The sequence below is a fragment of the Terrapene carolina genome, unplaced genomic scaffold (genome assembly GCF_002925995.2).
Source record: "Terrapene carolina triunguis isolate 2854851 unplaced genomic scaffold, T_m_triunguis-2.0 Scaffold374, whole genome shotgun sequence".
NCBI lineage: Eukaryota > Metazoa > Chordata > Testudines > Emydidae > Terrapene > Terrapene triunguis.
The window spans coordinates 17889897-17917800 of record NW_020664725.1 but is presented as its reverse complement, the minus strand read 5'-3'; the positions used below and the strand labels follow the sequence as shown (position 1 = coordinate 17917800).

At 45.0% G+C, this 27904-nt stretch overlaps 2 protein-coding genes across 8 annotated transcripts in view; one reads left to right on the top strand and one right to left on the bottom strand.

Annotated features, from left to right (window-relative positions):
* Window positions 1-3802: 3802 nt before the first annotated feature.
* Window positions 3803-20500, bottom strand: ARCN1 (archain 1). The gene is made up of 10 exons (XM_024207351.1): window positions 20398-20500; window positions 14971-15234; window positions 13865-14044; window positions 13405-13610; window positions 12197-12361; window positions 10816-10981; window positions 9273-9420; window positions 8751-8859; window positions 7558-7762; window positions 3803-6011 (listed from the first exon to the last, which is right to left on the bottom strand). The coding sequence occupies exons 1-10, from the start codon at window positions 20398-20400 to the stop codon at window positions 5922-5924; spliced, it is 1536 nt and encodes a 511-aa protein (XP_024063119.1). The 5' UTR covers window positions 20401-20500; the 3' UTR covers window positions 3803-5921.
* Window positions 20501-20625: 125 nt separating this feature from the next.
* Window positions 20626-27904, top strand: part of IFT46 (intraflagellar transport 46) — a 13262-nt gene continuing 5983 nt past the window's right edge. For 3 of the 7 annotated variants that reach the window (XM_024207310.2, XM_024207312.2, XM_024207307.2), the window contains exons 1-7: window positions 20626-21022; window positions 21687-21887; window positions 22354-22450; window positions 22990-23066; window positions 25668-25801; window positions 27007-27081; window positions 27191-27284. In XM_024207310.2, coding sequence (XP_024063078.1) covers window positions 21870-21887; window positions 22354-22450; window positions 22990-23066; window positions 25668-25801; window positions 27007-27081; window positions 27191-27284 — 495 coding nt within the window. In that variant the 5' untranslated portion in view covers window positions 20626-21022; window positions 21687-21869. Of the gene's footprint in view, window positions 21023-21686; window positions 21888-22111; window positions 22227-22353; window positions 22451-22989; window positions 23067-25667; window positions 25802-27006; window positions 27082-27190; window positions 27285-27904 lie in introns of those variants that run through there. The other 4 variants (XM_024207309.2, XM_024207311.2, XM_024207314.2 and 1 more) reach the window with 4 other exon arrangements.

Genomic DNA, 27904 nt, shown 5'->3' with positions numbered 1-27904 from the left:
TCACCGCCCACCGCGGGCAGGGGGGGGGGGCGGGGGCGCGGGGGGAAACTGCCCCCCCCCCCGGCGGGGGCGCCGCCGCGCGGAACTCTTGGCGGGCCGCGCGACGCCGAGGGAGGGGTCGCCTTGCCCCGCCCCCCGCCGGCCCCGGCTAAGGGGGACAAAGGACCGGGCAGTCCCGGCGGCCCTGGCCCCCTCCCCGGCGGCCTAGGGACTCACCCACCGCCCCGCGAAGCTGCTGAACGTCCTCTGCAACGACCAAGGGAGTGAGCCTCGCTGCCGCTGGGGAAATTGAGGCAGGGAGGGGGGAGTGGACTTGCCTCAGGTCAGACTCTAGCCTAGAAGGCAGGATGCCTGCCAGGACCACCCCACCCCCTTCCTTTCTCTGCCCCGGTTAAAAATACCCCGTGGTCTGCACAGCCCTGGAACTGCGGGCTGCACCCAGCAATTGGGGCTGGCGCCTGTAGCCCTGTGCAGTCAGTGCTGGGGAGAGAACAAATCTGTGCATTTCCAGAGCACTTCCCAGCCCAGGGACTCAACGGCACTTGGCAACCATCAGCACCGCCCCCAGGATGCTTCCAGGAGCAAAAACAGATTTAAAATGTTTATTCAAGGTAATGTTAAAAAAAGTATATAATACATAGGTTGAGAAAAGTGTCTGTACATCCAGGTATAGTGCTGAGATTATCCACAACTACAAAGTTTGTTTTTTAAAGTCATAAGATACATATAGTGCATAATCAGCAATAACCCAAATTTAAGTGAATAGATTTAACAATACAGTTTAGATATTAGAATCAGAATACCCAGGTATACATCACTCATGAAAAGTTGCACAGAGATTTGGTTGTGAAAAGCAAAATATATCCATGAGTGGCAGTTGTCCCTCAGTAATTGAGAATTAGATTGGTTGTCCATTTACTACACCCAGGGGGGAAGAGACTTACCCTAAAGACCCAGGGAATCAATTCAGGTTCCTATCTCTTGCTCAGCCGTTACCAGTTCTGTGCACTTTCTGGAGTGCAATAAGGAACATGTGTGTCACAACCTGGGATGTGTTCTTTCATCTTCTTCAGGGGAGAATTGTGAGGAGTCTGTAGTGGTTTGATACAGCTGTACACCCTAAGTACATGCATATGCTGATATGTTTATAAAGGTGTTTATCCTCTTTGAAGAGAACCCATGTCTGGCTCCTACTTCACCCCCTCATACTTCTCCAACCCTTTCCTTTTAATGATAAAAAGGCAGATGGCAAAGAGTGTGAGGAGCTCTACTACTGCTGCTGACCTAGACCTAGCTCCAAGAACAGACTTTATTTTCCTGGCAGCAACCTCCCTAGCTGAGCGCTGCCACGAGGACCCTCACTCACACAGGGTAGAGGGGGCATGCAGCAGTGATTTGCCTGGTCCATGCACAGACCAATCCGGGACAGGTTTGTGAAGGTGTCTCCGAAAGGCCAGGAAGGGCTGGGAAAGGGAAAAGAGAAAATCAAGGCATAGATTCCCACAATCAAGAGACAAAACCCCTTGAAATGCTCCTGGCCCTGCTTTCTCCTCGGAGTCACTGAGCCCTCCCAAAGCTATGCAGAAGGGAAACTTAGCCTGACTAGATAGAGGGCACTAAATCACTGCAGCCCAATGGGTCTTTAAACTCAGCAGCTATTTCAGTATCTAAAGACTGGAAGCCATGGAGTGAGCAAGACACAGCACTGTTGAGAAGCAGCTCAGGACAGGAGGAACTGCCAGATACCCTAGTCAGATCCACTCTGACAAATGACATGATGAAAGCACAATGCAATGCAGCCTGTAGCCTGAGCTTCCAGTTCCCACAGTCACTGAGTAAACTGGACAATGCCACAGGTCAACATCTGCAGTCTATCAAGCCCTGCATTTTTAGTTATGCAACAGACTGTACAGCTGAGACATCCAAGAGCTGGGGGATGAGAACAGGAAGGAAGAGAACAGGCACGAGGGCAGATCCTTCAGCCACTCCAGAGGTTCCTAGAAGGGAGAGAAGTGGGCAGCGATACACCAGGCCCTGCCTGACACTGGGCTTTGGAAACAGCATGAACCTGCAGTTCCAGCTAAATCAGTTCCAAACATATTTGGGCTGAACAGTATAAACTTGGCCAAACTAGTAGTTATTTTCAAAACCCACCAAGGGGACATACTATGTGCATGGGGGCTGGTGAGGTTTTAGCTCTTCACATCTATATCTAGACCTAGAGCCCTCAACCATGTCAGAGCTCCAGCGTATTAGCACTAAACAAATGCATGGTAAATAACAGTCCCTGTTCCACATTGAGCTAACAATCTAGATATAATTGCTGGGTTAAAAAAACAAAAACAAAAAAACAGAGGCTGAGGATGTGGTAACAAACAGACTAGCTATGCTTGCAGTTCATAGGAGAGTTAAGCTAAATTACCCTGCTCCAGATAGCAGCAAAGCCAGCTGCTGTCGAAGAGGAGGGATAAACACAGTCAGGGACTCTCTCCAAACACTTTCCAAATTAAAACCAAATTAACTACAAAAATAAATAAATCCATTTATCATTTAAATTACATCAGCTCTTGGCCACCCAAACCCCTCTCCATTATAATGAAGCACCCTGACCCGGGAGCTCAGGAAATGTTCGGAACAGGACAGCTGAAATGGCAATGTGCGGTACAAGACCTCCCACTTTGTTAAATTTGCTCGTAATGTTTTGCTTCCTGGTCCAGCACAAACACAGTTAGTTCAAGGGCCCAGGTGTGTCCATGGAGCTGGACAGGAAATGACTTTCAGAAACAGCAAGCTGGTGCTCATCGTCTTTAGAACTTTCTAAGCAGGGTCAGCGTAGGAGTTGAACTGGGCAGTGTCGGCACAGACATGTTTTGCTGAATGCTCAGCAATTAGTTAGTGGTTGTCTAGTCTTCTGTAGCCACATTCCAGGACACATGAAGCTAGGGAGGGGTCTATATGAAGAACCAATGTCTTCCTAGTAATTCAATGCGCAGAACTGAGGAAGGACTATGGGATAAAAATGAAAGCAGCTTTTTCTTACCAAACAGTGGTGTACACTCTACAAAGCTACTTTTGGAGGCAAAACTGTGCTGTTTCCCTGACAAAATAAAACCCCCTTGACGAAAGGCATAGAGCTTTTTGTAGCAAAGTTAAAGCAACAAAAGGGTCAGTGTAGATGCTGCCGTTCGTTATGTCGACATAACTGGCCTCCCCCAGTATCTCACAATGCCCGCTGTGACCACTTTGTTCACTGTTTTGAACTCAGCTGCCCTGCATCTAGCTACGTAGGCAGGTGCCCCTCCGTTTTCAAATCTCCAGGAAGTTCTAACATTTCTCAGCATGGAGTGCTCACAGAGCTGCTGAGGAGACAGCAGGGGGGCTCCAGGCCTACAGGGGACCAAGGCTTAGCTGAAAGGCAAGGTAACTGTTGCTAGAGCTCTTAGGCACCGGCTAGAGGGTCTCCATATCCGCTTAACCCAACATTAAAATATCTGAGTCCTCTTAATTTATTTCAGTCATACTGTAATATATTCACTAACAAATACTCTCCCAGCCCCCTTTCCAGGTTTAGTATTTCTTGATTGGAATAACAGGCTCAAGACCTACACAGCGTAATTGCCATGGCCTCTCTCAAGTCATCCAGGTCATACCTACATAGTATAGCCAGCAGACACTGCTGGATGTGATTCTGCACATAACATATGGCAAGAAACAGTCTGGAAAGTGTTTGTTACAGGGAAGTGGTCATCCAATTCCGCTCAGCAAAATGCAACCCGAAAAGATTCAATGAGAGCAAAAATCCTTCATGAAGTTTCAGTCATTTTTACTATTTTTTTTTTTAAAAGGAAATAAGACAGAACTCTTGCCCATGAGCTGTCCCAATCCTGATTATTCCAATGAACTCCATGGAGCTGTGGTCACTATTTCTGATATTATTGGCTCCCCCTGCCTCCCAGAGTGTGTTGTGAACAAATCAAAGCTGAGCCATTCCAGCACACGAATAGGCCAAAGCCTCGGATGATTGCTTTTTATAATACTCTTTATTTGATTAAAGAATTTGTATTCTTTGTGTACACTGGAATGTGTTCTATTCCCTAAGTCATTATTATACAGGGTTACAAAACTTTTTTTTTTTTTTTAAATATTACCCCCAAAGTAATTTAAGAAAAATGCTCCTTTGATGTTTGAAACTAAACTTGACTCCATTTTAAAATCATACAGACAAGCAACTCTTGAACACAACTGAATTAAGATTCATAGTCTACTTAACTACAGGACAGGATTTGCTTCCCCTCCCCCAGAACACATCACCCTCGCATGGAAAGAATTGGAGCTACGTTTCCTCACTGATGCATTTAAGGGAACAGGGGAGAGACAGCTAACTTCTTTGGCAGGTGACCCTACAAGCATTGGTGTGCACTTAGTCTCAAACAGGTGTTCTCCCGCTGGAGCACAGTGCACACGTTTCTAGGACTTCCATGAGCAAGAAACTTCATTTCCTGTCACCCACAAACCAGCGAAATAGTTAAGTTTGGATAGAACCATGAGGCCTTGCTACAATGGTGGTTAGCAAGGTTCCTTGTTGAAGTTGTGCGATCAGCCAAGCACAGCTCAGATGTAGTCAGGCTGAGACCACCACCCAATGTCATCAAAAATGGTTCTAAAGAAAGTAGGTGAGAAGTGTTTTAAGTGAGGACGGGGTAGGCAATGCTATTCCAGCCTCGTCAGAGAGGGAACACCTTTTCCGTAGTGCAAGGGAGTGTGGCTGTTTGCAGCCCTCACACCACAGGGCAAACTTAGATGCACTACAGTACATTTGACTTTTACCTGAAATCTCTGTGCTGCAACCCAGGCTTTCCTTCTACTCCATCAATAAGTGCCAACAGGATCAATCTCCTCTGCTCAGACTTACGCAAGCATGAATATGTCAGTAATTCAGATCTGTTTATGGGGCTGAACAAGGCAGGTGCCATACCCTTTTACAAGCTGCATCTAGGAAGGGCTAAAATTCATACTAGGTATGGGGGCTCAATTTACTGGGGAAGATTCAAACGGATCAAGAAAGGCTCCAAAGATTTTTCACTTAAACCAGGCAAAATGATTTTATGCATCTGGCCTAGGGGCTACACCAAACAGTGACAGGAAATTCCAGCAAAAGTGAGTACTTCCAGGAGCTCCCCACTTCTGCAGTTTGAACCAGTCAATTCAGAAGCTGCATTCTCTCTGCCAGCTGGAAGACAACTCTGCTCTAACTCACACCAAGGGCACACGGGCTCACTGTGGGAACTGGCCCAAGTGCAGGTCCATCACTGAGAAGCAGAGCTGAACAGGCAGCAAGTCAGGAGTACAGGCAAAGGAGAGGAGCAGGTTTACTACAACCACCCAAAACCTCAGCTTTAAAACTGAGGCCTAGTCAGATCAGCTTATTCCATTCCCAAGAGAAAGGGATCCAGAAGGCATAATGCCCATGTATAGAATATTTTAATGCATATTTGAATCCATGGAAACAAGGTCTGGAGGCAGCGGATAAGTTAAAATGGCAACAATCATAACAAAAGAAACAGAACTCTTGATATACTAAAAAGAAAGAGAATGAGGTGTAGTTTCATTCTGGGACTGAGCTAAGTAGCCAGCTTTGTGGGAGAGAGGAAGGGGAGGTATTAAAGCCAGGGTTTCTCAATGGAGATCCTGCTTTACTGCTGGCCGGTAAAATCTGCCAAAGAAATTAGCAGCCTTTCCCCCATATGATCATGTCAATTCTCTGCCAAAGAATGCCCGTGACCCAGAAACACTGCAGTTGGGCAGACAGAGCCGTGTGTCCTACCAGAGAGAGGGCTGCGGCGTTCCAGACATTCAGAATAAACTTCAGCCTTTTTTTCTTTTAATTTAAAAAAATCATTTGTTATTCCCTGCTGCTGGCGTTACAGGATTTCGTATTTGTCCACCAAGAAGGTGGTCTCAGTGGAAAACCTTACAGGGCTGTTCCCATCTACCTGGGTCACTTTGGTAACCTGTGAAGATAATACACACAGTTAGTTCAGCACTTGATATTCTACCTCCAAAACACAATTAAGCAGAGATTTTTTCAATTCAAACCAGGACAACAAAGGGGTTGGGGTGACTGGGCACATCATCTCTGAGCCACAAGGTCAACTTCAACTTGAGAGCTTAAGTAAAAAGAGTTTAGTTCTCAGCTATCCTTAGAGGACAACAATCCAGACAGTTACTTCATTTACGGTAACAACTAAGTCTCTGCTCAGAGCACCCTGGACAGAACTGAACTGAATTGTGGCTTGTGGTTAAGGTTCAAGGTGGAGAAAGGTCACACTGCAGCTGCTCAGTTTGACCAGGCAGGTGGATAAGTAGCCTTCGGTTCCCCATCCTGGGGCTGTTTACCCCACCCAAACAAGCCTTCACACTAAGACAAAGGGAATTTTCATTTGCTTCAGCTGATCTATCATCCTTTGCCTTCCACCCCAGAACACTTCTCAAACACTGTGATAAATGGATTGCTTTAGCCACCATCTCACGAGGACAAGTGTGACTAATGCTTAGGAGAGGCACTGAGGAAGAAATCCAGATCCAACTGAAATTGCAGGGCAAGTTTTAGAAAAGCTGAGTGGAATTTTCTGAGATGGAATTTAGCCAGGATACCAGCATTAATGCCCCAGCTCATGAAAAACATCTTTAACACAGGTGCCTAGGAACTCTGTCTCTTCTGAAGGAGATAGCAGCATAATGCCCCTAGCATCGGGCTGTGTGCACTTACAGAGGGCTGGTCTGCGGTAAATGGATCTAACTTACACAACTTCAGTTACGAGAATAACATAACTGAAGTCGATGTAGTTAGACCCACTTACCGTGGTGGCTACACTGCACTGTGTCGACAGGAGAGCATTTCCCGCCAACTTCCCTTACGTACACAAATCGATGGGAGAGTGCTCTCCCATGGATTTAGCGTGACTTCACCACACCTGCTAAATTGACACTCGCTGCATCGATTGCAGCAATGCAAATTGTGTAGATTCACCACAACCACTTCACGCAGCACTTAAATGGGAATCCTCCATGAAATGGTTAAGAGCTAATCTAGTAACACCTCCCTAGCTTGAGAGATCTGAGAAATCCCAGCACAAGCCATCTTCATTACTGCTGCCTACTCTTTCAGCAGTGCCAGGTGGGAATAATGCACTGGGCTGAAGGAAGGGTATTCTCCATGCAACTTGCAAGGGCTGAAAAGCAATGAGTGGGAACTGCAGCAATATAAAATGAAGAGGTTGCTCTTGGGGAAGATCCAGCAGAAAAAGATTAAGAAGAGAAACTATCTGAGAAGAGGATGGTGCAACACAGCGTGTGGCAGAGCAAAGGGAAGCAAGGGCTGGACAGTCTCCAGGAGTATCAGTGACACAGCTGAGTTGGTGCTACGAATGCAGAGCCGGGCACTATCCACAAAACAATTAGTGTGCCACTGCGACTGTTCATTCCGAGGACTGCAGTGCATTGGGCTTCTAGGCAAGCTCTGCACCAGGACACGTAAGAAGGTGGGGGTGGCCATACCTGTATGTTGCAGTAATTCTTTTTGGAGATGAAGGAGACTTGCACCGGGAAGAAGTCATTGGGCTGCCCGGCTATGCTGAACTCCAGGCTGCCACTCTTGTTTTTGGCATCTATCACTGGCAGGCACCATTCAAGGAGATTCCTCCTGCTGTCATGGCGATACTCCCCATCGATCTCTCCAATCACTGGGGCGCCAACACTGGACCTACAGCACGGCAATAAGGAGCTGCACATTAGCTCATTTGAACACAGGTTAAAGACACACTTGTAACAGCCCCAGAGGGGACAGCTCACCTCCTAAAAGCCCTCCAAGAACCACGGGTAGGGCCCTACCAAATTGACGGCCATGAAAAACGCATCACGGACCATGAAATCTGATCTCCCCCTGTGAAATCATTGTCTTGTGTGCGCTTTTACCCTATACTATACAGATTTCATGGGGGAGACCAGCGTTTCCTCAAATTGGGGTCCTGACCCAAAAGGGAGTTCACAAGGTTATTTTAGGGGGTCACAGTATTGCCACCCTTACTTCTGTGCTGACTTCAGAGCTAGGTGACCAGAGTGTGACGGCTGTTGGCTGGGTACCCAGCTCTGAAGGCAGTGCCTCTTCCAGCAGCGCAGAAGTAAAGATGGCAATACCACACCACGCCACCCTTATTTCTGTGCTGCTGCTGGCGGCAGCTCTGCCTTCAGAGCTAGGCTCCTGGTCAACAGCCGCTGCTCTGCATCTGCCCAGCTCTGAAGGCAGTGCTGCCGCCAGCAGCAGCGCAGAAGTAAGGGTAGCAGTACCGCAACACCCCCTATAATAACCTTGCGACCCCCCCCCCAAACTCCTTTTTAGGTCAGGATCCCTACAATTACAACACCGCGAAATTTCAGATTTAAGTAGCTGAAATCATGACATTTATGATTTTTAAAATCCTACGACTGTGAAATTGACCAAAATGAACCATGAATTTGGTAGGGCCCTAGCCATGGGTGAGAGAGGGAGAACAGTCAGTCTGCAAAGGGTAAGAGGCAGTCTCAGCTCCTCAGATGGGGGAACAAGACAGCACTGGATTTACAGCAGACATGCATTTCACATGAATGCCGTCCCCTCCTATGCTACCCCCATGATTGCTGGAAAGGGAAAGAACCTAGAGAATATTTACAGGTACTTGTAGACCCCGGCCCCATCCCCAAATCCTACTTACGGCAATGGGATTGTGATGACCACATCATTCAGTTCTAGGCTCTCCTCTTGCAGCTCATATTCAATGTTAACGTCACAACCATTCCCACTTTCCGATGGCCAGCAGTTAACTAAGGGCACAAAAGCGCACGTTGGATCATGTGACTGTTTTACAGGAACAGGCCTCTGGAGAAAGACATACTTAGAAAAATGCAGGAGAGCACTGAATGAAGGAGGAATAGTCATCAATATCAATCTCACCCAAGAGCTGCCAGCTCACTTGAGTGAGTTCCAGAGCAAGACACTCAGTATTATCTAGCATTACTGAAAATAGCTATTGACTGGCTAAAGTGATTGTTACAGAGGGAAGAGGCACTAAAATTGTTCCTTCCCTTGGATAATATCAAAGAGTAAAACATTCTGCTGAAGGCAGAGCCTGCTGTAGCAGATGGGCTGTCATTTCCTATCCAAGACCAGTCACAGCTTCTTCAGCCCAGGCTCCAGTATCCTACCTGAAGAATGTCATATGCATGCTCGCACTCACTTGTCAGTGGAATGAAAGACTCTTCTGTGGTCTGCAACCTCCATTTCAGCACCCCCACATCACTGTTAATAGGGAATGATTTCTCTGGGTTCTTCAAGCCAATCAGAGATTCAGCAGTAAAAAGTTTCTTGTCCACGTTTGGGTGAGTCTGAAATGAAGGAGATGGGAAGACACAGACTGGGTAAACTGTTCATTGTTTTAGTTTTAACTCAATTGAGAGCACAAATGTGTCTAGGTAATACTGTTTCTTGTGAGGTACTCCTAACCACACATGAATACCTTTGCCAGGGAAAACTGCTGACTTCAAAGTGCTACAGGATCACGGTTGCTCATCGATCCAGACTTCACTCCAAGAAACAGAAGGCCAGTTTACCAAAAAGTTTCATTTGGCCTATTTCTCCGTTCCTCCAATGCTTTCCTTTTAAAAGGGATTCTGGCAGATAAACTGGGGCTGACATTTAGGTTTTTATAAAATAAGTTTTAATGAAGCTTGAGATCTGCAGGAATATTTCCACTTAAAAATAAGTTTCAATTTGAATTTATTTTTAACAAACAAAAGAACAGCCCCCTGCCGTGTTTGCAGTCTTCTGCAACTGAGTGGAACAGACTAGAAACCAGTGAAACTGTTTTCCTTGACCAAATTCAGATAAATGCAAAAGTTAAACCATCTAAATAGGGAAAATTAACACTTGGATTATAAAGAACGAATTTATTATACTATAGCAACAGATGTGAGCAGCTATTTCAGCAAAGCCATTTTTTGGTGATTAGCATCTAAGTTGTATTGGAGGGAGAGGAGCTGCCACTGCCACCTGACTCTTCCTGGAGCAGCAGGTGCTGGAGTGTTGAGGAAGAATTCTCAGCCCCTGGGAAAGTGATAAGGACTTCCATCACTAAACACAATGCCCGCTGACCAGTTAAGCAGCAGCACTACCTAGTTTGTAGGAGTTGTAATGGTGGCCATGACACAGGGCATATAAAGTGGGGAAATCTTCAGGGCTCAGCAAGCACACGGAACCACATGGAGAGAGGAAAGGTTGAACATGTGACAGTCTCCTGAGTTTACAATACTGACTGTAACCCAAAAGCTGTGGTTCTAGAGACTGTCTCTGATATTAAGAGCAATGACAACAGCAAAAGTAACTGGGAAAATAAGCAGTTTTCTGGTTGATTAAATCTTTCTTCATTGGCTGAGGGTAACTGGATATAAACATTCTCTTCCTTACAAAGGAAGCTCTCATGATATAACTAGTGTCAAGCAACACACTGGGACTGTTGCAAAGTCCAAGTGAAATCAAGTGTGCGTCAATGTTCATCACGGGATAGATAAGGCCGTGGGAGCATGATGATAAGTGTAAGAAACTGTATTTTCAAGTTAACTTGAGTCTTTTGAGCATGAGATTTAGTCCTTTATTTGTGCTGCACTTATATTTACTGTAACTGTTCTATTTTCCACCGTATCTATTGGGAGAACTTGGATAAAAATATACAATACAGTGCTGCTACCATACATGACAGAAGCATGTACGGAAGCCAGCCTTACCTGTAGCTGTACCCCCTTCTTGTCTTCATTTTCTACATGGAGGCGAATCCGGGCAAACTTTTCATCTAAGATCCTCAGCATGATCATGCCGTGCAGCTCCATGTTCTGTAACCCACCATCACGGCCACAAGTCAAGGAAATCTTCTCCTCGATTTTCATATGCACGCTGCACAGAAAAGAAAGCCCAATACACACCAAATACCCTGGTTTGACAGGCAAGATAGTTGTTTCCTCCTTTTAAGATCTGACAGGGACAAACTAAGTTTTTTAAAAGGGTGCCCAAGAGGATGTTGTCATAAAAAGAATGACCCAGAGCGAGTGGTGCAGAACAGAATTATGGAAACATGCTCTTCTGCTCGAAACAGAGTCACACAGAAGACACTAGAATCACCTGAGTGTGGTATAAGTCTCGAACAGATGAGAGCCCAAATACAGAACCCTGGCTCTTCTTCTGCAGAAAGCTCAGGCAGTTTTCAAAAAGGAAGAGCTAAACAGTGGGAGGAATTCTACATTTTACCTTAAAAACAAATGGACACCTTTGGTGCTTCAAAAGACACTAAGCAAGTTTATGTACTGCACTGCCAAGCTATTCTATTCAGTACAGAATAGAAAACATGTAGGCAATATGAAAATTTGTCTAGAAAGGAGGGCAGCCCTGGTCATGTTTTTCACTTAACCTCATAAAACTGGTATAATGTTGTCTCTAAAGGGAGCAGATGGCTCTGTGCTCCAACACGGAAAACTGGAAATGTGCACACATGTACTCTAACTGGCAATTAGTCAGGACTTCTTCAAGATTCCACCAACACTCAGAACGGGGAAAGCAGATTTCTGATCCAGCCACCTCAATACTTGGTATCTGCTGACAAACTGAAAAGTCCCAGACAAAAGCAACAAAAATAGTTAAGGAGTCAGAGGAATGGAAGTATGAAGAACTATTAAAAACTCTGTATAGCTTAGCTAACAGCAGATGGGGGAGGTGGGAAGATAGCTGTCTCAAAGTATCTGAAGGATGCAGACACCAGGAAATAAGAGTATTGGGAGAAAGGGAAAAATTAGGCTGAATATTTGAAATAAAAGATGAGGGGTAAAATTTCCAAATCACCTAAATGACTTAAGAGCATGAGTCCCAATAGCTTTCAATGAGATTTAGGCTCCTAACCACCTAAGTCACTTTTGAAAATGGGACTTTGCCTAAACTAATTCAGAGCTTCTTGAAAATTTTACACAAGAGCTAAAGGTCAGCATGTAAGAATCGAATGGTGGGAAGAAATCTGTTTTATAAAATAAAGTGAAGAGCTCTGACAGATCTAGAAGCCATCACTGGAGTCTGCAGTCACACTGAAAAGAGCATCCTCTTACAGCCCGGGACAATACCCACCTCTCCATGTTAATGGGTGGAGCGAGAACCTTGGCTGCCTCTGAGGAGCGCTTGCCTACAGAAGAGGTCATGATATTTTCTCCTTCTGATTTCAGCTTGTCCACAAAGTTGTCCACCTCCTTCCCTTTAGCTCCAAGCTTCAAAGCCTTACTGGGACCCGATGGTCTAAAGAACAAAAATAAGATGTAAGCATCTATCCGACAACTATGGTAGCAGATACAATCTTTCCACAATTTTTTCACATCATTACAATTAGACCATTCCAACATCGCAGCTTTTACTTTTTGAGCCCTTTTCAAGATACGTTAAGAGAAAGGATAGTCTTGTGGGTAAGGTACTGAACTGGGATTTAGGAAATCTGGATTCTGTTCCCAGCACTGCCAATTGCTCTGTGACCTTAGGCAAGTCATTTAATCCATACCTCAGTTCCTCATCTGTAAACTGGGGATAAATCATACTGTCCTGCTTCACAGATCTATCTGTCAGGTTAGCTTCTTTAATGTATATGAGGCACTTAGATACTGTAGTGGTGAGTGCCACAAAAACTCCTATAAATAAAAAGGACAGTCTAGAGAGCATATGATGGCTGCAACAGGCATGGGCAGCAATTTAGACTGTTAGAACAACAAGTACAGATCCACCTCAGTTCAGAAGAGAGGTTTCTGCTTTACGAAAATTATCAATACTGCTTTAAAACAACCCAGTGGGAGTCTCCAGCATCTTTATTCCACTCAGCATCCGCATGCATAGAAGCACCATGATTACTAGAAAGCTGCAAACATGCAGAATCATGAGGTAAAGGGAAAGCTCAAAATGCATGTTAGCTGATAGAAAAGCTCTAACTTAGCTAGAAGAAGAAACTGACATATGCACAAGGTAGTAGAGAGCACTAGCACACACACACTGTCCATGGGTACCTCCCTCACTTACACATTATGTGCATTTTTTAACATCCCTCTATCATTTAATTTCACTTGTCTAGCAAAGCAGTTAATCAAGACAACCTAAAACTGGACTCTCATTTTAACAAACAGTCCACAATATCTTTTCTCTTGCTGATGGACGTGCTCTATCTTAGAGCCCTGCGCCGGACCATTTTAATCCCGCTCCTGCTATTACAGTGACAGATACTGCAGGACCCCAGTCCTGCTGCAGGGATCTACACTAGTCCCGGGCAGGGCTCTCGTGTACCTGAACCAGTTTCCTACCTGGCTGGTGCTGGTGCCACTTTGGGCTTCTCTGTTTCAATAATGGTCTCTGTGATCATGGCCGCAGTTGTGCCCCCAGACACAGCCGAGCTGCCAAATCCACCGAAGCCTGGTGCTTTTTTGCCCTGTCTCTCTGCATCTCTTCGGGCCTGCTGCAACTCCTTGGCTTTACGGCGCATTTCAGCCTTTGCCTCACGCTCTTGAGTCTAGAGGAAAAAGACCAGAGATTGACTAGACCTTTAAGACTTTGATCTATTCCATGCATTAATCAATGAGAGAAAGAGGAGATGAAGGCAGGACAGGTTGTTTACAAAATGTTAAAATAAATTTGATCACTGAAGAATTAAGGGTTATGATCAAACCTGGAACAAACAGCAACTTCACAGTACAAAAAGCAGTAATTCCTGGACACACGACAGACTATTTCAAACAACTAAGACATGGAATGGCTCTGCCCCACCTCTCTGACTGCTCGGAACACCTTCTCTTCATGCGAGTCCATCTCTGTGAAGGTCCGAATTTGTGCCAGGTTTACGTTCTCACGGTAGCCCAGGGCAACAATTTCATCAAAGGCAAAAATCAAGTCAAAGCAGTGCTCAGAGATCTCGTTCTCCTCCAGAGCTCGGCAATATTCGGGAATCTGGTTAGGGAGAATAATTAAAGAAGAGTTTCCGCAGAGGAAGAGAAGATGACTACCTCAGCTAACCCTCCTGTACCACATGTATAGGGTGAATTTACCCCTGTGCAGAGATTTAGCAGAAGGCCTATGCACTAATTACATTCTATTTTGATGGTGTGAGACTTAAGCGGTGCTGAGGCCTCGTGTAGGATCTGCACTGGGGTTAATTTCAACCAAAGGCATCACTTCTGTGACCCTCTCAACCTCACCTGGCCCCAAAATGCCACCCCAACGCTATCTATTTAAAGCCATTAACCAGTCATTGCTTTTTTCCACTGCTTAATAGGCAGATTGAGTGTCACTATAAAAGCATGCATTTTTAAGACTAACTTTAAATATAATATTCTATTTAAGCTATATTTTAACAATAAAAGGCTGAAATGGCAGCAGATACCAAGCCGTGATTTCCAGGAGTTACCCTGGCTATATTTGGCTGACAGACAAAGCTTTATATAGACAATACTATGAATACATATGCAGATAGATTTTTACAGTAGGATTACTACTATAGCAATTGCATACAGTGAATTAAATCCACTCTATTTATTTTGTACAACTGGTACTAAGGTTTTGTTTACAGCACTACATACTTGTTAACAAATAGTTAATTTACTAAAGGATTGGGCTGTTTTGGTTTAAATCTCATTGATTATTTCAAAACCAGACACTTCCTCCATATGGGCCTCAGTCAAGGAATAGTGCAGAAGCTTATGGGATCAGACTCAATGACTACTTCCGGGTCACTAATGGACCATAGGAAATCAGATTCTGTTACGAGGCAGTAGATACAGCAGTAATAGCTCTCCAATACAGCACTTTGTAACATGACTGCTTCTGGACAAGATCATCTGAATTTTGTATCAACTAAGCTTGGAATAAAGTCTTACCACTCTAGAGAAGAGCCGGAGTGTTTCTAGGTCTTCCAGGATATTGCTGTTTTTGGTGGTGATCAATACCATATACAGCTTCTCCATTGGCTGATATACATATCGCACACTCTCTGTCTCCACAAATGTGTGTTGTTTGCCAGTGTTCATAAGTTTGGGGAAGGCTGCCAGCAGCCCCTCAATGCGGGTTCGAGTCATTTCCACAAACTGCCGAGAAACTATGGCCTTCCCTGCCTTTGTGCAGACGGCTGCCGCCAAGAGTACCTATGGGGGAATACAAGCAGTGGTTAGTTTCATTCATCAAGCAAACAGATTTTCTGAGACTAGACAGTCTCACAAACCTTTGAGATAAAGTTAATTGTCTATGTAGGTGAAACTCTTTGGTCAGAGACCATATATTCATGCTCATCTGTATAGTGCCTAGCATACTTAGTGATAAATAAAAAACATTTACATGAACATGTATATTTTTCATCCATGCTTTCTCTTAGCATGGAGAACAGAACTCTTCTAGGGGGAGACCCACTTCTGTTTTTGGTGCTCTTCCCATCCCCCAAATCCAACTAATTCATGTCACTCTGTTCAGAGCTGACATAGCTAACTAACCTGAATTCATAGATTAGTTTTAACACAGGGGTAGGGTACAGTACAATCTCAAAAGTGTTCTGAACAAGTCTTTCAGGTTGACTTAATAAAGCACAAGCACACAAAAAAGGATCTCAAATGCTACTTGCTAGAGTAGCAAAGTAAGTTACATACTCCATTAACATTGTCTTCAGTGAAGTTACTAATAGTTCAATCACTTGCAAGTGGGAAGGGCAAGTGTCAGAACACAGTTACTAAAACATTAACCTCCTGCAATGCCTTCAAAGTGCTTTGGCCATTATTAAAATGCTGCTACCTTTTTCATAGATAAACTTGTTTAAAAGGGACATTTATGGAGTTTAGGCCCAAAATTTAGCCTTTGAGGAAAATTATAATATTTTCACCACATCTACTATCAACAGAAAGGATTTAATGAGATTTCTTTTAAATATTCTTTTCACCAAATTGGATTTTTTTTAATGATATTCCCACATTGTACTGGAAATTCACACTGGAACATTGTGTAGTTGGAGTAGAACAAACACAGAGCTCTGAATGTTATCATGAAACTGACAAGCCAAGCTTTATTATCCAAACTGAGTAACGCGCAAAAAGTAATCTAAAGGCAAAGATACTGAAAAGTAAGGTAGAATTGTTTTAAATTCTATTTTAATATAAACATTAAGAACAAATGAGGGAATGCTTTTAAATTTAATTTTTCTTTTCACAGTACCCCTTTAAAAAGTCAATTGATAACACATTTATGCTAATAAAATGTTAAACATATTAATTACTGTTAATTGAGCATCTCTTGGGCTTTTCATAGATGTTACCACACTAATGAAATTCAAAAGTAGTGAGACAGATGCCAATTTATCCTTTATAGTTCTATCATTCTCCTGCAACTTCCTAACAAATAATTTTTCTCTACTGGAAAAAGATTACCGTAACTTAATTGAATTATTTGGCCATACAAGGCAGATTCTGTTGAAGTCTCATAAAGACTCAACCATTGCTTCTTTATTTTGAGCTCTTTGTTGGTTAAGCAAATACTGCAAATATCAAATACAGACAAATTTAAGACCCTTTGCCAAAATATGCTCATAACCGCACACTGTACAAGCCACTCATAGTGGATATAATACTTGTATGCCTTGATTAAACTGATTATATCCCATCCAGACAGCAATGTCCTTACACTAGTCCAACAACTCAGAGAGTAATGCAAGTCCATGATATGGACAGGTTAGAAGTGAGCCTCAGGCTCGAACCATTGCCTAGTAGGGACTCAGAGCATGGTGCTGGACAGTCCAGATGCACCAAGCATACTTACTGCATCACTCACAGGTAATGCCCCTCTTTAAAGGGGCACTTCTGTATGAGGGACTGGCAGCCTTTGTGGAGATGGGATCTCCCATCAGATGAAGCAAAGGATTGTGAATGGAAAGCAAGGACAGGATTGTAATAATGAAATGCTTACAGCCTTCAACTTTCCTAGGATGGCTGAGTCTGACTGACTATCACTTGAATGAGACAGTAAACACACACACAAAAGAAATCATGAGGTTACACTAAAGACAGCCTTAATATTCTTAAATGGCCTTTAAACTGTACAGGCATTTAACATAAGTTTATCTAAGGGACTAGTCACAGGTTATTGTATGCTTATAAGGTACCACAGATCCTGTAATTGACACTATGCCTCTGACTCAAGAGCTATCACTTTGGAAGCAAAGACTGATGATGTGTCATTGCTTCATCCCAATCATTGACAACCCAAACTGAACAGTTTATAGGACTGTAAAAAGGGTGTGTGTCAGGTTTAAGCATATTCCACTGTTCAGTCACACCATGTGGCTTTGGACATTGGCCTGTTAGTGTTGATTTGATGTACACAGTACTTTGATAAGCATGTCAAGAGAGGCCATTCAGAAAAGTTAACAGTATTCTCAGTCTCTACTCTGCAAGGATCCAGAGTATGAAAATACTGTTTTACTATATTAAATGTCCCAGTGATCTGAGTAATCTAAGGCTACTAGATCAAATATTTCAAGAAATTCCTATTGATAACCAAAGCTATGCTGAACTATTACATATGGCAGCTTGCAAATCTTGTTTGTACTTAAAGACAGAATACGTTAGCAAACACCAGATTCAGTTGTTTGGATTTCTTTTATTAGATTTAACTAATACTGCAAACGTGCCACTTGAATATTCAACTAGGTTTTAGAAGGATGGCTCCATTTATTAATTGACAATTTTGTTACTGAGAGGACAGTATCTTCTGGGTGGAGAGAGCACATTACACACACACATTTAAAAAAGTAAGATAAATTTTCAACCTGCCATAACAATTCTTTTCAGACTAATTTGTGAAAGGGATAAGCCTTTTTAAAGGTACTTAAAATCCCTATTGTGCTATGCAAACAATTAATGCCTTTGGATAGAGGACAAAAGTTAAACTAGGTATTCTTGGTTTGGAAATTGTTTTAAAAGTACATTGTTCTTAGCTTCACTAAATTAAGTACAGCATTTTCCCAGCAATAAGAGGTTATAGCAAAGCAATTCCTTGTAGAAGGAACTGTGAAATGTGAATAGTGAAAAATTATATCAAACTAATACTCAGTCACTACCCAATATTTGAGTAGAAAGGATCTGATACGATCTATGAACCTGAAACAGGGATTAAGTTATGATCTATGAACCTGAAACAAGGATTAAGTTATACAGCACTTGATTTTGATGCAATACACATTTTGCTTACTAAGAAAAGGTTCAAATTACTTCAATTTTTTTTTTGCCCTTAGTACAAATATTTTTTCCCATTAAATTCAAAGATCACAAAAATAGCTTGAGGGAAGAATAATTATTCAAAGGAGAAATCCCAAAAGTTAACGTCCTTTTAAATTAAGCTGTCCTTTTGTGTATATTATCTCATGCTGCACTTTGCTTGCTAGATTGTCATGACTTGTCAAATTTTCCTCTAGTTCATTTAACAGGTTGTAATTAAAAATATTTTCTCTGATCAAATCCAAGATGTTTCACCACCTCCAATAGGGTATGAAGCTGTTTTAAATCCATTTACTAATTTATTGAGCAATGTAAGCAAATTACACACTATCTTTGGTGACAAAAACCACACGCTTGAAATTGTGTACAAGCCATGCTACTACAAAGGAAGGAGAGTGAAATGTAATTTACTGCAATTAGGAGCCAAGCTAGCCTCTTTACAATACAAATAGCTACAATACCTGAGTTCATAAAAAGAGAATAAAATAATTCCCTATCGGTTTCAAATCCCCTGCATGAAGCAAGATGAGTAACAATTTGTATAGATCTAAGTTCATATATAGATCATATATAGATCATATAGCTCTTCTTTCATGTTTGTACAAACTCTGGATTAATATTAAACTATGGCACTATCTGCATGCCCAATTTGCCATGGCTTAAAGGAACCTGATTTTCAGAAAGTGCGAAATACCTTATTTTCAGAGAATGGTTATCTCCAGTTGGGAACTAAAAGTCAGTGTTTAGTTTTGAAAACCTTGGCCATGGACTATATAAAGAAACCAACATAAGTGCATTTTCTATAAGGACAGGGATCTGAGGGCAGAACAGGATTGTAAGGACAAATGAATTATTTCCCCAGACCTGTCATTGATTCATGTGATTTTGTGCAAACCACTTAACTGCTCTGTATCTGAAGTTTTACCAACCGAAAACTGAGATAACATCTACATCACAGGGTTGCTATTGCCTGTACAGTACTTTAAAAAAGCATATATGATAATACTGTAATTCAAACAGCCAATTTTAATCAAACGTATATATCATGATCTTATATATGCATATATACACACAGGCCATTTGTCTCATGTATTGCAGGGTGCAATATTTTGCATTTCTATAGATTTCATAGTTGAAAAGTGCTAACTGCTTTACTCAATATTTTCAGTACTCTCACATCAGTATCATTAGTCCCAGATTATAGGTGGGGAAACAAATATACAGAAGCAAAATAGCATGCCAACGTTCACTTTGAGAGACAGCAATAGGAAGAAGACTACAGGAGTCCTGACTCCAAACCCTGTGCTCCAACCAGAAATTCTCAAACTCCGGGCCACAGGCACTTGCTGGTAACTGGTCCTCCTTGTTTTCAGCTGTCAAATTAGATCGAGATCCAAACCACACTAGTTTCATTTTCCTTGTAAGCAGCTGTTGTCGTTGCTGCAGAGGTCTGATGTGCTGAAGAATGGGAGTGGAGGTCTGCACAATGCAGAACAGGAGGCAGAGTGCCCCCAGAGTGCTCCGTTACACTGGGGCTGGTTCCAGGAAGGTCTGGGCACCCTGCCGAAGGCTGCTTCGCAAGGGGGCCCAGGTGTACCTAGGCCCCGTTGTCTCTGAGGACCAGTCCCAGGTGCAAGCACGGCAGCATGTCCCGGATGCGTGCAATGAACACGTAGGGGATCGCTGGCTGTACCGGGGAAAGGCACCCACCGCTGCTAGGGTGCAGGGCGGGCCAGACAGGGGCAGGCCCATGCGAGGGTCTGAGAACCACGGCTGCAGCGACAGCGAGACCCAAGCCGGTGCGGAGGCTCCCGGGCCGGGGAGGCTCGGGGCCTGTGGGGCCTCGGGTGAGGGGACCGGCCTGTTTCCACGGCGCGGCCCCCGCGGCAAGGCGCTAGGAAGGGGCACGAAGAGGCCTGGTGCCCCCTTATTTCGGGGCTGGGCCCAGCTCCTCCCCTCGTGTCCCCCGGCCCAGCCTCCCCCGGCCGGCCCCAGCCACTCCGAGTGCCCGCTACCCGGGAGTCCAGGCTGGGGATGCGGCCTGGTCCTTACCATGGCGGCGGAGCGTGTGTGCGGCCCGGCGCGCTCAGTCTCTCGCTGCCTCGGCAGCGGCCGCCGCGTCTCCCTCCAGCTGCCCCACAAGATGGCGGCGCCGAGCCACGTCCCCAGCCGGAAGCGGCGCCACGCAAGGGGGCGGGAGCGTCCTGCTCTTCCCCGCCTCGGTAGGGGGCGCAGGTCTCGGGCCTTCCCGCCTTGCCGCTCCCCCCCCCCGAGCGCCGCCTCTGAGCCCCCCGCCAGCCCCAGGGGCCTCGGGGGCTGCTGTCTGATCTGCTCCCTCCCCACCTCTTGTGGGGGCTGGGGAAGGTCTAGAGCCAATTGCTCTAGAACGTGTCTTTACACAGCTCCCGCCCCCCAGCAGGCGGGCTGACCCCTAGGGAGCGCTGTGCAGGGCCTAGGACATGGAGCGAGGGCCTGTCCCTGCCCCCCGAGTTTGGTTTAGATTGATCTAGAGCACAGACTAGTCCGGGCCCTGTCCATCTGGAGACTGCGCATGGTAAGAGCGTTTCTGCCCTGACTGTCTATCCTGCCCCTGCTTTCTCCATCCATGGACCTCAGAGTGAAAACTACCGATGTAGAGCAAACCTGATCCCTGCCTTTGCCTTCCCAGAGAGACAAGGTGCGTGAGGTCATATTTTTTTATTGGACCAACTGCTGTTGGTAAGAGAGACAAGCTTTTGAGCTTACACAGAGCTCTTCGTGGCCCGAAGAAGAGCTCTGCGTAAACTCCAAAGCTTGACTCGCTCCCCATTAGTCTCGAAGGTGCCACAAGTACTCCTGTTCTTTCCACCAACAGAAGTTAGTCCAGTAAAAGATGTTACCTGGCCCACCCTCTTTTTGTAATCTCCTGCCACTCGCATGGCTACAGCACGTTCCTTCTCAGACAGGCTGATGGAGGATTTGAAGTGCACTCGGCAAATTAAGACCGATTAGAAAGCTCCCCTGGCCTTGTAGGCCTAGAGGAGTTAGAAGGATTCGCTTTGCTCGGAGTCAGTCTAGTCCATTCCAGAACAATGCAGCCCATTTCCCATCCTTCCTGCATTCGGATGATGGGAGTTTGCAGTGCTGTAAACCCATCTAGCTCGAACTAGAACAGCTCGGCCCTTTTCACCCTGCGTTGGGAGGGGGGAGACTGCGCTAGAGCCATCCAACCCGATCTAGAATAGAGTTGGAGCTGTGCATGGCACTGGCGAAATGAAACCCTACGTGCCGTCAACGCTTTTCTTGCCGTGAAGCCGTTCGGCCGCTAGGGGCCGCTGCTCAAAGCTTTCCCATAACCATAGACACTAGCGGGGCGAGACTGTCGACGTGGTTCTGGGTGAGCCGATCCGGTCACCGGAAAGCCGTAGAGCTGGGGCTGCGAGCTCTCGCGAGAGTTACTCGCCAATCTCCAGGGTGACGGTACACACACTGGGCCAGGCGAAGATGGCGTCCGGGCGGCGGGCAGCGCTCTGAAAGGCCGGGACATGGCGGAGGCCCTGCAGGTGACCGAGCGCCAGCCTGTGGGGAGGGAGCCCGGCAGCGCTGGGGAAAGGCCCTCGGCCGCCTCAGCGCAGCGCCGCGCGCGGTGCCCGGAGCGGGGACCCGAGTCTGCCGCGGGCCGCAGGCGGGCGCGTGGGGAGTGAAACAGTCGCGGGTGGCGTTGGGTGTGATGCCAGCCCCGGGCTGCGGAGCGACCCTGCCAGTGGTGTCCGGGGGCCCTGGCCATGCTGGGCTTCTGGGCTCCTAAACGCCCGACTGCCCGCGGAGCACCCACGTGCAGCATTGGCACCGTCCCTGGAGGCACCCACGGCGGCAGATTGGACCGTTAACACTGGCAGCATGTAAGAGGCTTTTTATCTTTAAAGTGCGTTGCAGTCATTCACTAGGGAGAGCCCGTACTCGGGAACAGGAAAGAGAAAGTGTTCTTCCCTGTAAACGTCATCCGAACGGGTTTGTGTTTCTTATTAGACCAAAATAGTCGAAAACCAGCCCTATGATGAGAGTCTAGAGATTAACGACTCAGAAGAGGTTGCCAGTATCTACACACCAACTCCACGGCAGCTAGGTAGGGGAAAGTCTAATTTCACATCCTGTTTCTATCTTTCCTACTAAAACAGTTTGTTTCTTTCCTTAAAATTAAAATGCTGACCAATCTCAGGTATGCTATTGGCAACTTGATTTTGGTAATTAAATTTTCTTAAAAATACTCTGATGGGATTTAAGTCTTCTCCATAAAATTGGAGCGTGAGCAGATTCAATGGTAAAATAGAATACATTCACAAATTTTTATTAATGTAATGTGTTCATTGCAAAAAAGCTAGTGAGATCAGATGTGGTAATGGTAACTGTCACTGAAATCTAGGTCTGCATCTAGGACATGGTTGGTTTAACATGGATTTGAGCTTCTCCACCAGGGCCAACCCCATCATTATATTCTAGTTCAGCCAAAGCATGTTGAAATTGTGAGTAAGCATGATTGTTAAACTTGGGTGTAAGGCCTGTTTAGATAGGGCTTCATTTGTAAGTGCCTCAATGTGACAATCCATGCTGCAATCCCACAACCCAAACTTGGGTAACATACCTTCTTGGTGATCTCTTCAACAGGTCCTAGGTCCACACGCCCACAGCTCAAAAATATGGCTGATAACAGCAGTGATGAGTATGATGAAGAAATAAACAAGGTATGAGGTTGCCCATGTTCTTCCTTACTGTTATGCTTGATCACAGCATTTTGTAGCCACATCTACTGGGGCCTCATTATCTACATGTTGAGTCTTACTGGGGAAATTGCAGCAAAGCAGCTTGGAAAGTTTTGTGATTTTTTTTGACCCATTTTGAGTAGAAAGAAATGTAGTTGCAGTATCTTTTGGCAAGACACATTATTTATACTAGGGTGAAGGTAAGAAGGGGTCAGATTGCTCTTTCCTTCGATTAGAACAGATGGAACAATTTAAGCGTACTAGGGAGAATAAATCTGGAAGGGGATTTTCACATCATGGCAGCTGACACCATCCAATGTGGATATAATGAATACCAGGCCCATTGTCACGCAATGGCTGAAGTGAGATAAAAAGAGAGATGCGAAAAATCAAGGGCTTACACCCACATTTGGCTGTAAAGACAGGGAGTGTTTTTTACAGGTTAGAGAAGATAAGTTGACTCTGGGTCAGGACTCCTGGGTTCTGTTTCCAGCTCTGCCACCAATTAGTTGTCTGACTTTGGGTGAGCCAGTTCCCCCCATCAGTATTTCAGTTTCTCTGGCTGTAAAGTAGGGTCATACTATCAGCTACCTCGCAGGGACTTGGGAGAGGATGGAGCAGTGTTTGTAAAGCACTTTGAGATCCTCTGAGAGAAGGACAAATTATTATTTATTAGAACTGAACATTCCCCCCACCACTGAAAACCATTCAAATCAGACTAAGATTAAATGCCTGTGCTGGCATTCCTTTTCCATGCCACTAGAGGAAGTTGTTTGTTCGTTACACTGCTGTGCCCCACCCCTTTGTGGCAGTTTTGGACAGAGGGTGTTTTCTGTTTAGAATGAAAGATGATAGAGCTGGGAAATGGGGCTGTTGGAAATGTATGTTGCACCTGTCATCAGAAGCTACTGGTGTGGTGCTCTGCTCTCTTCATGTTGATAACCGTCGGCTGTGTGCATGTGTTCCCTCTGTGTGCTGCCCTGGCTCTGAGCAGATCGCTGACACAGCAGACCCCCGAGAGAACCCCCAATGACCATAGACTCTAGTAAGGTACGAAGGCACCCGCCCAGGTTTATTGTCGAAGAGGAACACAGTCTCTAGCTCCCCGGATTAGATATCTACGGTTCTGCTAGTACATATGTGTTCGCTGGCAATGGACCGGCTCAGTCAGTGGCGGGACTTTCCATTGCCCCCTAGGCCGGACAAAGATATCCACTCAGGGGTGCATTCTTATACACAGGTACAAACAAGTAACACATCACTCCTGATGTATTGAGGTGCATCCCCTCTGCATAGCAAGGTACAACCCCTCCACGCAGTAAGGTGCCGCCTCTCACCTTGTACGTGTTGGTTCGAACAAAACAACTCTATCCATCATATTCCCCTTTTGTCCCTGTCCTTGTTATCTGTGTGGAATGTGCAAGTATCGGAGTGTTCTGGTATCTCTAGTGTCCAGTACCTTTTAGGTACAGTAACTCCTCACTTAAAGTCATCCCGGTTAACGTTGTTTTGTTGTTAAGTTGCTGATCAATTAGGGAACATGCTCGTTTAAAGTTGTGTAATGCTCCCTTCTAATGTCTTTGGCAGCTGCCTGCTTTGTCTACTGCTTGCAGGAAGAGCAGCCCGTTGCAGCTAGCTGGTGGGGGCTTGGAACCAGGGTGGACCGGCAGCCCTCTTATCAGCTCCCCACTCCCCTAAGTTCCCTGTGCAGCAGCTGCCCGGCAGGCAAGCAATTGCAGTTGTCCCTCCCCCCACTGCCATGTGCCGCTCCTGCCCTCTGCCTTGGAGCTGCTCCCCGAGACTCCTGCTTGCTGTGCGGGGCGGGAGGAAAGGAAGAGGGGGGCTAATGTCATGGTGTCCCCCTCCCCTCTGTTCCTGCACCCCGCTTACCCCATCTTCCATAGAGCGGGGGGGACACACCAGGGCTCAGGATGGAGGGAGCTTGCAGCAACTGCAGTATCAGCAAGCTGATCGAATTAACAAGGCAGTGTATTTAAAGGGGAAATGCGCATCTCTCCCTCCATTCCTGCTGCCTTGTATAGTGAGAGAGTTAACCCTTGAGGACTCAGCCAATTCCTAGTTCATCATTTAGCAGTAAGGGAAATATCCCACCTTCTGACTCCTCCACCTCAACCAAGCTTCACAATCATCATCACTGTGTACCAGTATTAAATTGTTTGTTTAAAACTTATACGCTGTGTGTGTATAATATATAATAGTCTTTTGTCTGGTGAAAAAAATTTCCCTGGAACATAACCCCCTCATTTACATTAATTCTTATGGGGAAATTGGATTTGCTTAACATCGTTTCGCTTAAAGTCGCATTTTTCAGGAACATAACTACAATGTTAAATGAGGAGTTACTGTATGTGTATTTGTGCAACATCAGCCCTTTCCTTGCCAGCTTCTGTGAGCAGGGGCTGCCTCTGGCTCACAGCTTAACTTTGCTTTATGTTAGCAAAGTCTTGACCATTACTTTAGTTCAGGCCTTAGGCCTCATACCGGGCCTCTGAAACCAAGGGTTTATGTTTCAGGGCCTCATCTTACTACAGCACCATAACTCTGGTTTTAACATTGACCTAGGAGAAGAAGGTAGCCCAGTTGGCCCCCCAGCAAGGATTTAGTGAGAATGAGGATGGGGAGGATGAAGATGATTCGTCTGAAACTGACTCGGATGATGACGATGATGAAGAGGAGCATGGAGCCCCTCTGGAGGGGTATGAGGGATTATTAATTCCTAATAACAGTGAGAATAGCCATGTGAATTAAAGTCAGGGTCTCCATTCTGAGAGAAGACTCCTAACAAGCCAGTTGAATAATGTTACATTCTAGCAATACTGTGCAGATATGTCTTTAGGTTAGATAGTGTGGGAATGAAGGGTTTAAAAGCTGAGGTAGATGATGTGCAGGTGCAAGTGTCCTCAAACAGCTCCGTGGTACTGGGGTTGGAGTGCTGCAATGGGAACTGTAAGTCTGAATCCAAGGTTTTGGGGAGCTGCTTTCAGAGTATCAGCCCTGAAAATGAAGCTAGAAGGATATAGCTATATTAAGTGGGGAGGAGGAATTCCATTGCCCATGTGGCCAGGAAGAGTGTCACTGGGGTTTGAAAAGCATCAGAAAAGATGCACTGTTCATACAATAGAACTGTTCTTAGAGAGCTTGAAAATTGGATTCCTAAGCAAGATTCTGACTTGTTCATTGACACAGTAGGATTCTTAGATTTCAAATACTGCTGCCCAGTTTTCTTCCTACCAATACCTACTCATGAACTTTATAACCAATGCAATCAGCCTCTTTGAGGTAATGTAGGGGGTACCCAAGTTGCCTGGCATAAACTGAGACTTAGTATAATAAACTAGCACTAATAGAGGGCTAATTAATTAATACGTTAGGAGGCCCATTAATATGCTCAATGCATTGTGCTGCACAAAGATAGAGTACATTTACTGCCTTTTTGCAGACAATTCATTTCCATAATTTACATACAGATGTCTAGCATGCAAACCAGCCTGCCCCAAGGGAAATAATTGTTATATCATTACACTTATTGTAATATAACTTTGTTGAAAGTCTGGTCTGCTGCCCATCACCATGGTATTATTTATTAAACTCCAATCAAAAAAGGGAGTATCTGGTAAAAGGGGGTGTCAGTGTTGTGAGTGGTGTTCTTATGATGGAAACACGTCTTCAAAGAGGAAGAGTTTGCAGCGTTTCCTAAAGATGTCAGAGACTGGATTCTCTTGATCTCTTCTGTAAATTTGTTCTGTAGCCAGATCCATCCCCCAGTATGGGTGTGCTAAGCTGGGGAAGACATCCAAGGCCCTCTCCTCCTCTAACACACCCACAGAGAATCAGATATAAGTACCCCATAAAATTAATCTGCATGAATCTATTGGTCTTGAATATCTCTTCTTTTCTCTAGTGCCTACAACCCTGCAGATTACGAGTATCTACCAGTGTCTGCAGATATTAAAGAGCTCTTCCAGTATATAAGGAGGTGAGTAGAAGGAGCACTAGTCTGCATTGGGATGCCCTTCTGGGGGGTGAAATGTTTACAGAAGGAAATGCTTCTTTTCCGGACGATAATTTCCCTGTGTAATTCTCAGGTACACTCCACAAATGATAGAGCTTGAACACAAACTGCAGCCTTTCATTCCAGACTTCATTCCAGCTGTTGGGGACATCGATGCCTTCTTAAAGGTACCCAGCTTTCAGACCCTCCCCTGTAACTCCTGTTGTGCAGGATCAAACAGTGCTCTCTCCCATGAAAACAATAGTAATTTAGTGAGAGAAGCAGCATTTGCGTTTCTCTTTGTTGGAAGAGGAGCAATTTCAGCACACAGGGTGCCAGACTAGGGGCCCAAACCCACTTATGGGGACTTAGCCTCCTCGGCCCATAATGTGGCGTTAACCCCTGCTTGTCCAGTGTGGGGTTGGTGCACCCCGTCAGAGTGTCAGGAGGTAAGTTTTTTACCTACTTCTTAAACAGACCCATAGAATAGCCTTTGCTAAAGGATTTGTATAAATTTCTAGATTTTTTTCTTAATCCTTGGTAGCCTAGCAATATTTACACAGCCACAGTTTTTTCTTTTTCAATGAAGACCCAGAGTGTGACTGGGTTAGAATGCTCCCATTCTGCTACTATTTTGAGCTGGCTGGCTTGACAATACCTTTGTATTCCTGCTAGGATTTTTATCTGGGGTGGTTACAAAAGATTTTGAAACAAGAAAGATATCCATGTCATTCTGACTGTGGCTCTTCTTCCCAACCGAAAAATGGAATACATACCCCAACACTCCAGATCTCTTTTCATTTGCTAA